Source organism: Pseudophryne corroboree, chromosome 4, assembly GCF_028390025.1.
Source record: "Pseudophryne corroboree isolate aPseCor3 chromosome 4, aPseCor3.hap2, whole genome shotgun sequence".
NCBI lineage: Eukaryota > Metazoa > Chordata > Amphibia > Anura > Myobatrachidae > Pseudophryne > Pseudophryne corroboree.
In genome coordinates this window covers 692,400,759-692,418,699 of record NC_086447.1, presented here as the reverse complement: position 1 = coordinate 692,418,699, position 17,941 = coordinate 692,400,759, and the positions used below count along the sequence as shown (strand labels likewise).

At 46.7% G+C, this 17,941-nt stretch overlaps 1 protein-coding gene across 2 annotated transcripts in view; it reads right to left on the bottom strand.

Moving 5' to 3' along the window:
• Positions 1 to 17,941, bottom strand: part of MTHFD1L (methylenetetrahydrofolate dehydrogenase (NADP+ dependent) 1 like) — a 598,574-nt gene that overhangs the window by 484,598 nt on the left and 96,035 nt on the right. For both annotated transcript variants that reach the window (XM_063917907.1, XM_063917906.1), the window contains exon 8: positions 17,679 to 17,772. In XM_063917907.1, coding sequence (XP_063773977.1) covers positions 17,679 to 17,772 — 94 coding nt within the window. The remainder of the gene's footprint in view (positions 1 to 17,678; positions 17,773 to 17,941) is intronic.

Genomic DNA, 17,941 nt, shown 5'->3' with positions numbered 1-17,941 from the left:
TGTTTGCCCTTACTGTTTCATAAAAGCCAAGTAAGGTGGTTTGACGGGATCTGTCCTTCACAAATCCATGTTGATTCCTTTTAATGACTTTATTGGCTTCAAGGAACTTCTGGAAACTATCCCTTAGAATACCTTCCAGTACTTTCCCCACTATAGATGTAAGACTAACTGGTCTATAATTACCCAGTTCAGCTTTACTTCCCTTTTTGAATATAGGCACTACCTCCGCTATATGCAGTCTTTGGGAACCATACCGGATATAACTGAATCCTTAAAAGATCAAAAATAGAGGTTTTGCAAGTTCAGAGTGAAGCTCCATTAGAACACTTGGGTGAATTCCATTGGGACCCAGTGATTTATTAATCTTTAAGTGTTTTAATCGGTCACAGACTACCTCCTCACTTAAATAAGTACCTATCAGTGGGATATTCTCATTATTGAGATTGTGTTTTAGTCCCTGAATTGGGTCCTCTCTAGTAAATACTGTTGAAAAAAAACAAATTTAGTGTGTCCGCTATGTCATTATCATTTTTGAATAAGACTTCCAACTTGTCTTTTAAAGGGCCTATACTCTCCTTCTTTAATCTCTTGCTATTAATGTATTTAAATAATTTTTTGGGATTCGCTTTGCTTTCCTTTGCTATTAGTTTTTCAGTTTCTATTTTAGCCGCTCTTATTTCTTTTTTGCGTATTTTGTTACAGTCCTTATAGTGCTGAAATGATTCCGCATTCCCGTCCGATTTGTATTTTTTTAAATGCTCGCCTTTTCTTGCCCATAAGTTCCTTTATCTTCTTATTAAGCCACAACGGTTTAGGATTTTTATTCCTTTTTTTGCTGCTTGTAGAAATAAATTTGAGGAGAGTATTTTAAGCTAGCAGTGATTTTAATACATCCCATTTCTCCGTAGTATTTTTTCCTAGGAACAAACCTTCCCATTCAATATCCCTTAAAAATTCCCTCATCATTTCAAATTTGGCTTTGCTAAAGTTTAGAGTCCTAGTTGAGCCAGTATAGGACGGTTTATGAAAACTTATATTGAATGTGACCATATTGTGATCGCTGTTTCCTATGGGCTCCCCTACTATAAATGTGCCAGGAACAAAGCCAGAGGGACTCTCCTAGTAAAGACGGAGGTTAGGATACCGGTGTCTAAGTGCTACCCCACCCAGATAGGAGGCCGCCTCCTTGATATGCACCACTAGGGAGAACTGGTTCGTGTGGGTACCAGAGGAGGCTCTCTTCAGGACATCCGCCCAACTGCCAATGGCCTTAGCCACCAAAGCAGACCTAGAGCAGAACGTGCAATAACTTTAAGGAAGACTTCCAACTTCCTATCGGATTCTTAAGAGAAACCTTATTAGGGATATGAGGGTACAGTTCTTAACTAGGCGGACAGTATGCGCATCAACTGGGAGATGAGGCTCTCACTTGATACATTCCTCTGCAGGGAGCGGATAAAAGCCACAATGTGCTTGGAGACCTGAAAGAGCCTATTAGAAATGGCCTGAGTCTCCGGGAAAAGTTCTGCAACTTAGAGAATTCTACCAAAACCAGTTTCGATAGAAATGACCAATTTAACATCCTTAATTAAGGCTGCTACATCTACCAGAGGAAAGCTGGGCATACACCATGCAATTATCTGCCAGATCTGACTAGTTGGAATGAAAATCTGGTCATGGAGGAGAGCAAATGACAATTGACTATTTGCTCCCAAACACTGGAAAACAGACAAAAACCGTAGTTCATTCAAATTGGTTAAATCACGGACAGGTTTTGTCAATTGGCCAGTGTTTGGGAGCAAATGGTCGATTGTCATTACCTCTCATCCATCACCAGATTTTTATTCCAAGCAGCCAGATCTGGCAGATTATCTGGCAGGCAATTGTACAATGTATGTCCACCTGGACAGATGAGGTCTCAACATCAGAAGTAACGGATACAGTCCCCTCATGGTCTGAGAAAACCTCAGAGTCCAACTCATAACCAGACTTGGGGGTTAGAGCTTTCCCATCTGGATGGTTTGTGTTTGGAAACACTGTCCTTATCCAGCATCTGCTGGAACAAGGTAGACACCTGCACTAAACCCTGCACTATCTAGGAGAAGGAACTCCTACATGGTGGTTGCAAAGCGAGTGGTTGCAGATCAGACTGCATAACCGCTGCGGCTCTGTAGTAGGGGAGGGATGGGTGCGTGGGCTGTCTCTCAATCAACCAGCTTTGACATTACCTGCGATAGAGAAGCAGCCCAAACCAGATCCATGTTGGAATCTGCGAATGGGACCTATCTGTCATGACATGATACGTGGTGGTTTCAGGGGACAATTAAAACTAGTTGACGCTGGAGAACTCAGAAGATAACCAATAGCACTTGCTACAGGAAAGCACTTGAAAACAATCAAAGTTTATTTGATGGTGAGCAACACTGGAGATAGCCAATAGCACACAGCACTGGAACTACGGAGAAACGCTGGGAATATATAGGGTAGCACTGGAGATCCAAATGAACACGCAGCACAGAGCCTGAGAACAGGTAACAGGAACATGCAGTAAATGAAAGAAGAAGTTGTTCAGGCAACTTCCTGTTCCCAGGGACCTGCTTTATAGCCTTAGGTAGTCTGCCAATGTTGGAAGAAGTCAGCTGAGAATAACCAGGACTCCCATTGGTGAGGAGTCCGGTCAGCTGACCAGCCAACATGGCTGCTCCCATTGTACACATGGAACGCCAACCACGGTGTGACCCGCAGGGGGCCCCTAGACTACAAACAGTGACCGCACCATGCCCTGCCGCTGCATCCAGCGTCTAAGCGCCAAATGACCAAAGGAAGCCGGCGCAGCGGTAAGTGATGGCTAGAGTCAGCCCAATTCCTGATACTCTCCCTGTGTTTCTATGCGACACCAGATATAGAGACCATCCGGGAATAGGTCCTGCAGGGAAAGACGAGCAGAACAAGTTCTGCAAGTAAACAACACAGAAGCCCCCACCACCTTAGATGGTTTGCTCTTGGAAGATATACAGATTTCCAAGGCAAGTTATACTGAGGTGTGCAATCAAGGGATAGTTCAATGGATGCAAAGGCGGCACAAACTGAATAAGTGGGGCGTAGTTGAGGGGGAAACACAGTGTATTCCTCACCCTGCTTACGTAAGAGCTATCTGTCCAGGAAAGGTAGAGAGACTGCAGGAAGATAACAGGATTTTAATTACCTACCTGTAAATCCTTTTCTCATAGTCCGTAGAGGATGCTGGTGTCCACATTAGTACCATGGGGTATAGACGGGTCCACTAGGACCCATGGGCACTTAAAGAGTTTGATAGTGTGGGCTGGCTCCTCCCTCTATGCCCCTCCTACCACACTCAGTCTAGAAACTGTGCCCGAGGAGACTGACAACTTTTAGAGAAGGAATTTACACAGATAGTGGGGAGATTCACACCAGCTCACACATACAAGGCAAACCAAGCAACGGCTGAACAACATTACTTAACCAAATAACAACAGTACAAAACAAAGAACAAAGCAGTACCGAATGAACCATAGCAGGATAACGAAGCGCAGCATCCTCTACGGACTACGAGAAAAGGATTTACCGGTAGTATTTACCGGTAAATAATTAAAATCTTATTTTCTCTTACGTCCTAGAGGATGCTGGGGTCAACATTAGTACCATGGGGATGTACCAAAGCTCCCAGAATGCGGAGAGCGCGGAGACTCCTGCAGAACTGATTGGCCTCTGAGGACCTAAAGTTTGGTCAAAGTATCGAACTTGTAGAACTTAGCAAACGTGTTCGACCCTAACCAAGCAGCCACTCGGCAAAGTTGTATAGCCGAGACCCCCCGGGCAGCCGCCCAGGAAGAACCCACCTTACGAGTAAAGTGGGCCTTAACCGATCTAGGACATGGCAATCCAGCCGTAGAATACGCATGCTGGATAGTGAACCTGATCTAGCGAGAAATTGTCTGCTTAGAAGCAAGAGACCCAAGTTTCCTGGGATCATACAGGACAAACAGAGAGTACATCTTCGGAGCCCTTACAACATCCAAGGACTTTGATGGAATTGAGGTGTCAGTAGCCACTGGCACTACAATAGGGTGGTTGATATGAAAAGCCGACACAACCTTCGGAAGGAACTGCTGACGCGCCCGGAGTTCCACTCTATCCGCATGGAAGATCAAGACAAGACAAAGCTCCCAATTCCAACACACGTCTAGCAGAAGCCAAGGCCAACAACGTGACAGTTTTCCACGTGAGAAACTTGACCTCAGCCTCCTGTAGAGGCTTGAACCAATCAAATTGCAGGAACTGCAATACCACGTTAAGATCCCAGGGTGCCGTGGGTGACACAAAGGAAGGCTGTATGTGCAGAAGCCCTTTCAAGAAAGTCTGAACTGCAGGGAGGGAAGCCAATTGTTTCTGAAAGAAAATGGATAAGGCCGAAATCTGGACCTTCAGGGATCCCAAACGCAGGCCCATATCCACACCTGCTTGCAGGAAGAGGAGAAACCGCCCAAGTTGAAACTCCACCGTAGGAAACTCCTTGGATCGACACCAAGACATTTACTTTTTCCAAATGCGATGGTAATGTTTAGACGTTACTCCTTTCCTAGCCTGTATCAAGGTAGAAATAACCTTGTTCGGAATGCCCTTCTGAGCTAAGATCTGGCGTTCAACCTCCATGCCGTCAAACGTAGCGGTGGTAAGTCTTGATAAGCGAATGGCCCCTGTTGCAGAAGGTCCTCGGATCTACCAGCAGTAACTCCAGAAGATCTGCATACCAAGCCCTTCTTGGCCAGTCCGGAGCAATGAGGATTGTCTGAACTCTTGTTCTCTTTAGGAGTTTTAAAATCCTTGGGACGAGTAGAAGTGGATGGAACACGTACACCGACTTGAACACCCACGGAGTTACCAGGGCGTCCACCACCGCTGCATGTGGGTCTCGAGACCTGGAACAGTACCTCCGAAGCTTCTTGTTGAGACAAGAGGCCATCGGGTCTATTTGAGGTACACCCCAAAAAGACTTGTCACATCTGTCAACACCTCCGGATGGAGGCCCCACTCTCCTGGATGGAGATCATGCCTGCTGAGGAAGTCCGCTTTCCAGTTGTCCACTCCCAGAATGAAGATTGCTGAAAGCGCCACAGCGTGCTTTTCTGCCCAGAGGAGGATTCTTGACACCTCTGACATCGTAGCTCTGCTCTTCTTTCCGCCATGTCGGTCTATGTAGGCCACCGTCGTTACATTGTCCGACTGCACCTGAATGGCCTGATTTTGCAGAAGGTGTGCCGCCTGTAGAAGACCATTGTACATGGCTCTTAGTTCCAGGATGTTTATTAGAAGAATGGATTCCAGACTTGACCACCTTCCTTGGAAGGTTTCCCCTTGGGTGACGGCGCCCCAACCTCTGAGACTTGCATCCGTGGTTAGAAGGATCCAGTTCTGAACCCCAAACCTGCGACCCTCTAGAAGGTGAGGCAGTTGTAAGCACCATAGGAGTGAGATTCTGGCTTTCGGCGACAGACGTATCCTCTGGTGCATGTGTAGTTGAGAACCTGACCACTTGTCTAGGAGGTCCAGTTGGAAGGACCGTGCATGAAATCTTCCATACTGATGGCAACCATCTTCCCCAGAAGGCGAATGCACTGATGGACCGATACCCAGGAAGGCTTCAAGACATCCCGGACCATCGATTGTATCACCAACGCTTTCTCCACTGGTAGAAATACCCTCTGCACCTGCGTGTCGAGGATCATCCCTAGGAAAGTCAGTCCCCTTGTCGGCTTCAAATGTGACTTTGGAAGATTCAGGATCCATCCGTGATCCCTGAGCAGTCGAGTCGTGAGAGCAATTCTCTGCAAGAACTTCTCCCTGGAGGACGCTTTTATCAGCAGATCGTCCATGTATGGAATTATATTCACTCCCTGCCTGCGGAGAAGAACCATAATCTCTGCCATAAACTTGGTGAACACCCTCGGTGCCGTGGAGAGGCCGAATGGCAGTGCCTGGAACTGATAGTGACAGTCCAACAGAGCAAATCTGAGATAAGCCTGATGGGGCAGCCAAATCGGAATGTGGAGGTACGCATCCTTGATATCCAGGGATACCAGAAACTCTCCCTCCTCCAGACCTGAGATCACCGCTCTCAGAGATTCCAATTTGAACTTGAATTCCTTCATATAAGGGTTTAACGATTTCAGGTTCAAAATCGGTCTGACCGAACCATCCGGTTTCTGTACCACAAATAAGTTTGAATAGTAACCCTTGTATTGAGGTGGAACTGGAACAATGACATCTGACCTTTCCAATTTTTTAATTGCTTCCTGTAGGATAGCCCTTTCAGTCAGCAAAGCCGGCAAGCCTGATTTGAAGAATCTGTGAGGGGGGAGCTTTTGAAACTCCAGTCTGTACCCCTGGGACACAATATCCTATACCCAGGGATCCAGTGCGGATGACACCCAGACGTGACTGAAACGTCTGTGTCTCGCTCCCACCTGCACGACCTCCAGGCTGTGAGGTCCACCGTCATGCTGAGGATTTTGAGGAAACAGAGCCAGGCTTTTGTTCCTGGGAACCTGTGTGTGCAGGTTTTTTGGATTTTGCCCGACCACCTCTGAAGAAAGTGGTAGGCAGCTTGGACTTTTTAGCTTTTGCGGCTCGAAAGGACTGTATTGAGGATGCGAAAAGGGTTTCTTTGGCATCTGAGTGGCTGAGGGAAGAAACCCGCAGAATCCTGTATGTTACATAAAAACAATTCAATGTCACTTCTATCCATAAAATCTAAGTCCTCTAGTAATGTGTCTGACCACTTTACTATGGCTTTAGAAATCCATGCACAGGCAATAGTGGGCCTTAACGCCACTCCTGAAGCAGTGTATATGGATTTTAGCGTAGTTTCAATCTTGTGGTCTGCCGGTTCTTTCAAAGCGGTAGACCCAGGAACAGGTAAAACCACCTTTTTAGACAGTCTAGATACAGAAGCGTCTACTATAGGTGGGTTATCCCACTTTTTCCTATCATCCTCATGGAAAGGAAAAGCCACTAGAAACCTCTTTGGGATCTGGAATTTCTCTGGATTTTTCAAGTAATGCGTTTAATTCCTTAGACGCAGGGAAGGTCAGGGAGGATTTCTTATTGTCTGTAAAGTAAGCCTCCTCTACCTGCTCAGGTGGTTTGTCAGTAATGTGAAACACATCCCTAATAGCCTCAATCATGAGTTGCACGGCTCTTGCCAGGGAAGCCTCAACCCACCCCACCCCCACACACACATATCCGCATCACCGTCTACCGTGTCAGAGTCGGTGTCCATGTCGACTTGCATAATCTGAGCAAGTGCACGTTTCTTTGGGTGTATACAAGGGGATTTTGAGGTAGGGGGAACAGAACCAGACAAAACCTCCACAGACTGTTTTAAAATCTTTGATTCAGTCTCATAATGTGCAATCCTAGTAGAAAATAAGATTTTAAACCTACCGGTAAATCTTTTTCTCCTAGTCCGTAGAGGATGCTGGGGACTCCGTAAGGACCATGGGGTATAGACTGGCTCCGCAGGAGACATGGGCACCTAAAAGAACTTTCTAGTATGGTGTGCACTGGCTCCTCCCTCTATGCCCCTCCTCCAGACCTCAGTTAGAGAACTGTGCCCAGAGGAGATAGACAATACGAGGAAAGGATTTTGTTAATCTAAGGGCAAGATTCATACCAGCCCACACCAATCATACCATATAACCTGGAATACACCTAACCAGTTAACAGTATGAACAAAACAGTATCGGTCCAAGACCGATTCTAACTGTAACATAACCCTTATGTAAGCAATAACTATATACAAGTCTTGCAGATTTTCCGCACTGGGACAGGCGCCCAGCATCCTCTACGGACTAGGAGAAAAAGATTTACCGGTAGGTTTAAAATCTTATTTTCTCTTACGTCCTAGAGGATGCTGGGGACTCCGTAAGGACCATGGGGTTTATACCAAAGCTCCCAATCAGGTGGGAGAGTGCGGATGACTCTGCAGTACCGACTGAGCAAATGCTAGGTCCTCATCAGCCAGGGTATCAAACTTGTAGAATTTAGCAAAAGTGTTTGACCCCGACCAAGTTGCTGCTCGGCAATGCTGTAATGCCGAGACGCCCCGGGCAGCCGCCCAAGAAGAGCCCACCTTCCTAGTGGAATGGGCCTTTACTGAATGCGGTAACGGCAATCCAGCCGTAACATAAGCCTACTGAATCGTGTTACAGATCCAGCGAGCAATAGTCTGCTTCGAAGCAGGCGCGCCAATCTTGTTGGCAGCATACAGAACAAACAATGCATCTGTTTTCCTAATTCTAGCCGTCCTGGCTACATACATTTTTAAGGCCCTGACTACATCCAGGGACATGGAATCCTCCTAGTCACTCGTAGCCACAGGCACCACTATAGGTTGGTTCATATGAAATGAAGACACCACCTTGGGTAACAATTGAGGATGAGTCCTCAATTCCGCTCTATCCACATGAAAAATCAAGTAAGGGCTCTTGTAAGACAAGGCCGCCAATGACCACCTTCCAGGTGAGAAATTTTAACTCCACCGTTTTAAGGGGTTTAAACCAGTGTGATTTAAGGAACTGCAACACCACGTTCAGGTCCCATGGTGCCACTGGGGGCACAAAAGGAGGCTGGATGTGCAGTACTCCTTTTACAAAAGTCTGGACTTCTGGAAGAAAAGCCAATTCCTTCTGAAAGAATATTGACAAAGCCGAAATCTGTACTTTAACAGAGCCTAACTTTAGGCCCATATCCACTCCTGTTTGTAGGAAATGGAGAAAACGACCCAGATGGAAATCTTCCGTAGGAGCATTCTTGGTTTCACACCAAGAGACATATTTCCGCCAGATACGGTGATAATGTTTTGCCGTCACCTCCTTCCTAGCCTTTATTAGAGTAGGTATGACCTCCTCCGGAATACCCTTCTCCGCTAGGATCCGGCGTTCAACCGCCATGCCGTCAAACGTAACCGCGGTAAGTCTTGGAACAGACAGGGCCCCTGCTGTAACAGGTCCTCTCTTAGAGGAAGAGGCCAAGGATCTTCTGTGAGCATCTCCTGAAGATCTGAGTACCAGGCCCTTCGAGGCCAGTCTGGAACAATGAGTATTGTCTGTACTCTTTTTCGTCTTATGATCCTCAACACTTTTGTAATGAGAGGAAGCGGAGGAAACACATAGACCGACTGGAACACCCATGGCGTTACCAGAGCGTCTACTGCTATTGCCTGAGGGTCCCGGGACCTGGCACAATACCTCCAAAGCTTCTTGTTGAGGCGTGACGCCATCATGTCTATTTGAGGAACTCCCCAGAGACCCGTTATCTCTGCAAAGACTTCTTGATGAAGTCCCCACTCTCCTGGATGGAGATCGTGTCTGCTGAGGAAGTCTGCTTCCCAGTTGTCCACTCCCGGAATGAAGACAGCTGACCGAGCGCTTATGTGATTTTCCGCCCAGCGAAGAATCCTGGTGGCTTCCGCCATCGCGACTCTGCTTCTTGTCCAGCCTTGGCGATTCACATGAGCTACTGCTGTGACATTGTCTGATTGAATCAGAACCGGTAGGCTGCGAAGAAGATTCTCCGCTTGTCGAAGGCCGTTGTATATGGCCCTTAGCTCCAACACGTTGATGTGTAGACAGGACTCCTGGTCTGACCATAGTCCCTAAAAATTTTCTTCCTTGGGTGACTGCTCCCCATCCACGGAGGCTCGCGTCTGTGGTTACCAGAATCCAGTCCTGAATGCCGAACCTGCGACCCTCTAGAAGATGAGCACTTTGTAGCCACCATAGAAGAGACACCCTGGCCCTGGGGGACAGTGTTATTTTTTGATGTAATTGTAAATGGGACCCGGACCATTTGTCCAGAAGATCCCATTGAAACGTCCTTGCATGAACCTGCCGAAGGGAATGGCCTCGTAAGTTGCCATTTTCCCCAGAACCCAAGTGCATTGATGAGCTGACACTCTTTTCGGCTTTAGTAGATCTCGGACCATGTTCTGGAGGTCCTGGACTTTTTCCAACGGGAGGAAAACTTTCTTTTGTTCCGTGTCCAGTATCATGCCTAGGAACGGTAGTCAAGTTGTCGGAAACCAACTGTGACTTTGGTAGATTGAGAATCCACCCATGTTGTTGAAGCACTCTGTGAGAGAATGACACGTTCTCCAGTAATTGCTCTCTTGATCTCGCTTTTATCTGGAGATCGTCCAAGTATGGGATAATTGTGACTCCTCGCTTGCGCAGGATCACCATCATTTCCGCCATTATCTTGGTGAAAATCCTCGGGGCCGTGGACAGCCCAAACGGCAACGTCTGAAATTGATAATGACAAGCCTGTACCGCGAATCTCAGGTACTCCTGATGAGAGGGATATATGGGGACATGAAGGTAAGCATCCTTTATGTCCAGTGACACCATAAAATCCCCCCCTTCCAGGCAGGCTATCACCGCTCGGAGCGATTCCATCTTGAATTTGAATCTTTTCAGGTACAGGTTCAGGGATTTTAGGTTTAAAATGGGCCTTACCGAACCATCCGGCTTCGGAACCACAAATAGGGTTGAATAATACCCTTTTCCCTGTTGGCTCAGGGGAACCCTGATAATCACTCGCTGTTAACACAGCATGTGAATTGCAGCTAGCACTACTTCCTGCTCTGGGGTAGAAGCTGGTAAGGCCGACTTGAAAAATCGGCGTGGGAGCACCTCTTCGAATTCCAGCTTGTAGCCCTGGGAGACTATTTCTATAACCCAAGGGTCCACGTCTGACTGAACCCAGACTTGGCTGAATAGTCGAAAGCGTGCCCCCACCTGTGCGGACTCCCGCAGGGGAGCCCCAGCGTCATGCGGTAGACTTAGTGGAAGCCGGGGAGGACTTCTGCTCTTGGGAACCAGCCGCAGCAGGTGTCCTCTTGCCTTTACCATTACCTCTGGCGAGGAAAGAGGAGCCCCGACCTCTTCTGGATCTATACGACCGAAAGGACTGCATCTGATATTGTGGGGGTTTCTTTTGCTGTTGGGGAACAAAAGGTAAAAAGGTCGACTTACCCACGGTAGCTGTAGAGATAAGGTCCGCGAGGCCGTCCCCAAACAATACATCACCTTTGTAAGGTAAAACCTCCATATGCCTTTTTGAGTCTGCATCCCCAGTCCATTGGCGGATCCATAAGGCTCTTCTTGCCGAAATAGCCATAGCATTGGCTCTTGAACCCAGTAAACCAATGTCTCTTTGAGCGTCCCTCATATATAAGACTGCGTCCTTAATATGAGCTAATGTTAACAAAATTGTATCCCTATCTAAGGTATCAAGGTCAGCTGACAGTGTATCCGTCCAAGCTGCTACTACACTACATACCCATGCCGACGCAATTGCCGGTCTAAGCAAAGTACCAGTATGAGTGTAGATAGACTTTAGTGTAGTCTCTTGCCTGCGGTCCGCAGGATCCTTGAGGGCCGCTGTGTCAGGGGACGGTAGCGCCACCTTCTTGGAAAGGCATGTTAAGGCTTTGTCCACTGTGGGAGAGGATTCCCAACGTACCCTGTCCTGTGTAGGGAAAGGGTACGCCATAAGAACCCTTTTGGGAATCTGCAGTTTCTTGTCTGGAGCTTCCCATGCTTTTTCACATAACTCATTAATTTCATGGGAAGGAAGAAAGTTTATAACTTGTTTCTTTCCCTTAAACATGTGTATCCTCGTGTCGGGCACCGAGGGCTCATCAGTGATATGTAACATCTTTTATTGCAATAATCATGCACTGAATACTTTGTCACCCTGGGGTGCAATCTTGCTTCATCATAGTCGACACTGGAATCAGAGTCCGTGTCGGTATCTGTGTCCCTTATTTGTGAGAAGGGACGTTTCTGAGACCCCGACTGGTCCTGTGAGTCGGTATAATCCGTAGATTGATTACCTGCCAACGCACTGGACTCTGCTTTGTCCAGTCTTTTATGCAGTGAAGCTACACTAGCATTTAACATATGCCACATATCCATCCAATCCTGAGTCGGCACCGCCGACTGAGACACACCACTCATCTGTTCCACCTCCTCTTTGGATAAGCCTTCCGTTTCAGACATGCCGACACACGTACCGACACCCCACACACACTGGAATATAACTATAAGGGGACAATTCCCTAAAGAAGGCCCTTTGGAGGAACAGAGAGAGAGAATGCCAGCATACACCAGCGCCAACTGAACCAGGGAAAAAAAAACCCAGATAGCGCTTTTATATATATAAATGTATATAGATTTCCCACCTCACTGCACCTTAATTATGTGACCCCCTCTCTTTTTTTCAGCCCTCTGATGCTCAGCAGGGGAGAGTCCGGGGAGCCAGCGTTCTATGCAGCCTCTGTGGAGAAAATGGCGCTGGTTATTGCTGAGGTATCAAGCTCCACCCCCTCACGCGGCGGACTTCGGTCCCGCTCGTGAATTTGAAAAAAAATGGCGGGGATCCGTAGTTTACTGCCTCCGCAGCCTAACTATATACTTTTTTTGCCTAAAACGAGGTTTATTGCTGCCCAGGGCGCCCCCCCTGCGCCCATCAGTGCTGTGTGTGTGTGTGTGTGTGTGTGTGTGTGTGTGTGTGTGTGTGTGTGTGTGTGTGTGTAAGTGTGGGAGCAATGGCGCGCAGCTTCCTGCTGCGCGCTTACCTCATGAAGATCTGAAGTCTTCTGCCGCCTGATGTCTTCTTATGTCTGACATACTCACCGGCTTCTTTTTTCCGGCATCTGTGAGGAGGATGGCGGCGCGGCTCCGGGACGAACCCCAGGGTGAGACCTGTGTTCTGACTCCCTCTGGAGATAATGGTGTCCAGTAGCCTAAGGAGCAGAGCCCTTAACTCTTAAGAAGTGGAACTGCTTCTCTCCCCTCAATCCCACGATACAGGGAATCTGTTGCCAGCAGAGCTCCCTGAAAATTAAAAAAACGAACAAAATTATTTTTACAGAAAACTCAGGAGAGCTCCTCTGGGCACAAGATCTAACTGAGGTCTGGAGGAGGGGCATAGAGGGAGGAGCCAGTGCACACCATACTAGAAAGTTATTTTAGGTGCCCATGTCTCCTGCGGAGTCCGTCTATACCCCATGGTCCTTACGGAGTCCCCAGCATCCTCTAGGACGTAAGAGAAATCTGGGATATCGTTCCCTTAATAGAAGCTACCCACTGGGGCTCGGATTTGGAAGGCTGAGACAAAATATTACATTCCTGTGTACATATGGATTCCTCTGGAGAAGATACATATTCTGCGGCACAAGACACAGAGTCCCTGGACATGGTAATGTGAGAATTTACACACACACACACACACGAAAATGTCAGACACAGTTTCCCCCAAGTACCTTCAGAGAGACACAGAGTAATGGAGCCAGCACCCACACAGCACCCCAGAAGGCAGATACAGAATCTGTTCCTAGCGCCGACTGTGTAACCTTAATACATTACACAGTTGTGACTAAACACTCCCCCCCCCCCCCCCCCTTTCTACAACCCCCTGGTACCGCATTGGATAGCTGGAGTCATGTGGAGGGTCAGTGTTCCCTGTCAGTGTCTCTCAGTGATGATCTGCAGAGAGGGAAATGGCGCTGGTGAGCTGCTGGGTCTGCTCTGAGAAGCTCCGCTCCCAAAAATGGCGCGTCTTCCCGCACTTTGTAGGATTATACTGGCCTGAGGTATAGTGTCTAACAGCAGAACTAACGTTCCTGATAGTAATTGTGACCAGTTTTCAAGGGTACCTGCGCTGGCCCAGGGCGCCCCTCACAGCGCCTCACCATGTGTACCGCTGTGCCTTCCGGAGCGCAGTGTCAGTACTGCGCTCCCACCCTGATGCCGCCATTTACACCAGGTTCCCCGCTTGTCGGGTCGCCAGTGACACACTCACCACCGCAATCTTCTGGCTGTGTTAGGGGGTGGCGTCATGCTGCGGGAGTGAGCGGTCGCCTCGGGGACTAACGATCATCACCCTCAGGAGCTTAATGTCCTGTCAGCTGAGATAGTGGCCATTAACCTCAGGGGAGGAGTAGTGTCCAACCCTCTAAGTCCCACGAAGCAGGGAGGCTGTTGCCAGCAGCCTCCCTGTGCCTAACATCTTAATAAAATAATAAAACTATAAAAGCTCTAGGATCTCCCCTAGCTGTGACAGGCTCCACCGGGCACATTTTCTAAACCGAGTCTGGTAGGAGGAGCATAGAGGGAGGAGCCAGCCCACACTATCACAGTCTTCAAGTGCCCATGGCTCCTAGTGGACCCATCTATACCCCATGGTACTAATGTGGGCTCCAGCATCCTCTAGGACGTAAGAGAAAATTAGTTACAGTAGTTGACAGGCAGGAGTACTTTTCAAATGAGGACAAGCACACATTCACATTAGCTACAATATAAAATGGGCATTTGAATGCGCAACAGTCCAAACCGCAGACAGCTGGAAGGAGCTTAACTGTATAACTTTACCTGAGAGTGAGGTACACAGACACAGGAGCCCAACTAACTGCAGCCGACAGTGTAACAAAATGGTTACTAAGAATCTCTGTAAGGGAGGGGAGAGGAGGAGAACCCCAGTTGCGGGATGCCTACTTCCCCCTTCGGACATTGAGCCCCAGGGCAATGGCCACCTACTGCTGTTCAGCCCCGTTACCTGTGTGCCCTGGTGGTCTAGCGGGGGTGTGGAAGACCCAGACTCCCACTGTCGGCGCCGCTGGTGGTCTCCTGCACCAGAGGTAGAAGCCGCACAAATGTCCAGCTGGGGTCCTCAGTGTGCTGTGGAGGGCCCAGTCAAAGTTGATGATCTGCTCGCCAGCAATGTGGCCACTGGCACGTGGGTTGGCAGAGCAGCAGCACGTGTCCTATAGGATGCCCGGCACTGCCCACTCAAAAACAAAAAAAAAAGAAATAAAGATTAAGGCTGGTTAAAAGCAGCCCCTGTTATAACGGTGCCAACTCCTGCCAGCACCAATCAAAACTATCCTGCCTGGGTATGGGGTATTGGGGAGAAGGAGCCTGGGCTGCCGGGAAGTCAAAACTTTAACTTTTTGGTGCCCAGTCTTTGTTACACAGCCCATACCTCAGCATAATTCCTATGTCCCATATAGATCGAAGTAGAAATATATCGATCGATATGGGTATTTACAAACCTCTCATTTTAAAAAGGTCCTGAAAAAGTCCAAAATGTAAAAAAGTATCCTTTAGGAAGCAATACCAGCATATTCAATAGAACGTATAGATGGCCAGTCCTTTTTTAATTGATCAGATTACAAAAAAAAAAAAAAAAAAAAGACAAATAAGACAATTGTTCAAGCTTATAGACTCTCCACATATTAATGATTTAGGAAATGATCCTGTAAGTAGACCCTTATACCAAAGAGAACAACCCCCCCCCCCCTCCCATCAAAGAAAAAAAAGTATGTCACCACTTGTCTCTCCCTAATTGGGATGTATGCCCCCGACAGCAGCTACTGTTCCATAGTATGAAAAAGTGGTAGAATTTGTATCAATTGCTTGATACACGTTCTGGCGCTAAGATTGTGCTGGTTCTCTAAGCAGCTGTTAGAGTGAGAGGTAGTCAATCTCTCATATACTGCAAAAACAACATAAAAAAACATAAAAACAGCGCTAATGAAGAAATTGAAAAACAGGTGTTTCCTTAAAAAGAATTATATACGTTTTAATATTTCATATAAATAAAAGAGAAACTCTCATGGATATACACCATAGATTAATGGAGCCTCTAAAGCCAGTCTCTGACCCTCGACAGGTAAATGTGCACACCTCTTAAAATAAACAATGTCCCTGTGACCGGTCACAATATCAATAGGATCCTCAATTTGGATATGCAGACGAGTCCAATCTTGTAATATATTTACCAGGAATATAGTGGATGGCCGGGTATCCCACCTAGCGAAGATGCAGAGGCTAACTCAGATCCAACGCCGATGTTTATGGTGGTTTTCCCTCTATTAATTTTCCACATCCATGGATTAGAGATGTCCAAGATGGCGGTGACTGCAATGGTGTCCTGGAGGTGACTGAGGTGTCTGGGTCAGGGCTGGTATCCTTACGCGTTTCGCTGGCATTTGGCAGCTTTAACAAAGGTGATCTTGCTGGGCTCATATGGCTCTTATATAGGACTAACAATTATCAACTTGGAAACACCTGTTCCTATTTTATTAATCTGACATACATAAAATCATATTAATTATACATAAATAGCAGCAGAAGGACAGACATATTCCAATAAGGATAGTTGAATCAAAAAACGAAATGTATAAATGCATTAAAAACATTGTTTTAGTTCAAAATCGGGATAGATGCGATCACATGACCTCTATCATGTGATGTGGGGTTTGTCCTTATCGTATACCCCTATTGGTCGGCAGTATAAACAGCTATGTATCCATGGTAACCGCCCCCTGTCGTTCTCCGGTCACATGGTTACACCTATCAGTCATTGTGTTCAGGTGGGCGGTTCTTGGCACTCGTCTAATGTAATTTCCTTAAAAGGACTTCCGGAACGGCACGTCATGTCACCATGTGATCTTAGCTTAGCCGCTCGTCATGGTGACGTGTTCTCGGGTCCGCTCACGTGGTCATCGGGTTTCCCAGATGATAAGACAGTGCCTTATATTGCGGCGGCGCAAAGCATAAGGTCACATGGTGCCATTCCATCACGTGATCGTCGCTCAATATTGCACAGTGCAGGAGTTCCCTACAGCGCAATCGCGCAGACTTATGATCCATATTAGATGACGTATTGTTGTTTACCTTTTCTAAAAGGAACAGGAACATTTTTCCAAAAGGGATGGGAAGTAAAAAAACTTTAATTTTTCTATTCTTCAATAATTCTATATCACTCTTTTCGTTCCGGATAACCATACAGAAGTGGATATCTTTCATGAGCTACACAATTTACAGATAATAAATGCCCATATATAAATAAACCTATCGAAGGTGGAAATGGGTAAAGGTAACCGTTATAGGGTATTGATATAAAAAAGAGAATGATACGTATAGAGCCGTATTGTTATAAATTTCCCAAATTATATTTATTAATTATTGAAATGGGACATAAAGTAAGGAGGATTGAAAAGTTAGGAGTGTGGAAAGGGGGAGAGGGGGGGAGAGAAAAGGGGGGAGAGAAAAGGGGGGGGGGGGGGGGGGGGGGGCGGGGGCGCGGGGGAGGGGGGGGGGGTTGGATAGGACAAGGGGAAGAAGCTTATGGGAAAGAAAGGGGGAAGGGAGGAAGGGAGGGGGGGGGAAGGGAGTGTTCATAGTATCAAGGAAAAAAAACTGCCCCTTCATCCAACGCGTTTCATCTTATGCAGACTTTCATGGTTGGATCAATTGTAAGTTTGTAAATACATACAACCTCAAAAAATCATGAGAATGAAGGATCGCAGTAATAAATGCTTAAGATCAATACCAATTCTGAAAAAATAATGGAGGTTGAGGAGGAGCTGATGAGCTGCTGCAAGGCATGCAGAGCTGGATCATTTTTGATGCAGACGCCACGGCACATACAGTTGATGTAAATACGCTATTTATATTTTAGTCTTTGGAAGCATATTCAGCCAATAAAGTAACAGCCCCGTAACCCATATTACTAATGTTTAAAAATATAAAAATTGGCATCCATGGACAGTACATTAGGAATGTCACAGCCCATAGAGAAGTACCTACCTGAAAAGACAACAATTGTTCCTTGCTTTATCCAACTGACTGGAATCTCTTGTGGTTTTGTACTCCCAATAACGACAATCTCAGCTGCACTAAGCTGAAGAGTAAAGAAATATTAACAATAAATACATAAATAGTATAAAAATAAAAATTAAGTGTATATGGTGCTCTGACAGGATTGCTATAAACATTTATGATTAAACCAAGACTAAAACTTCTATATACAAGATGATAAGCAACATTCATTTTTATATTTAATACAAGAC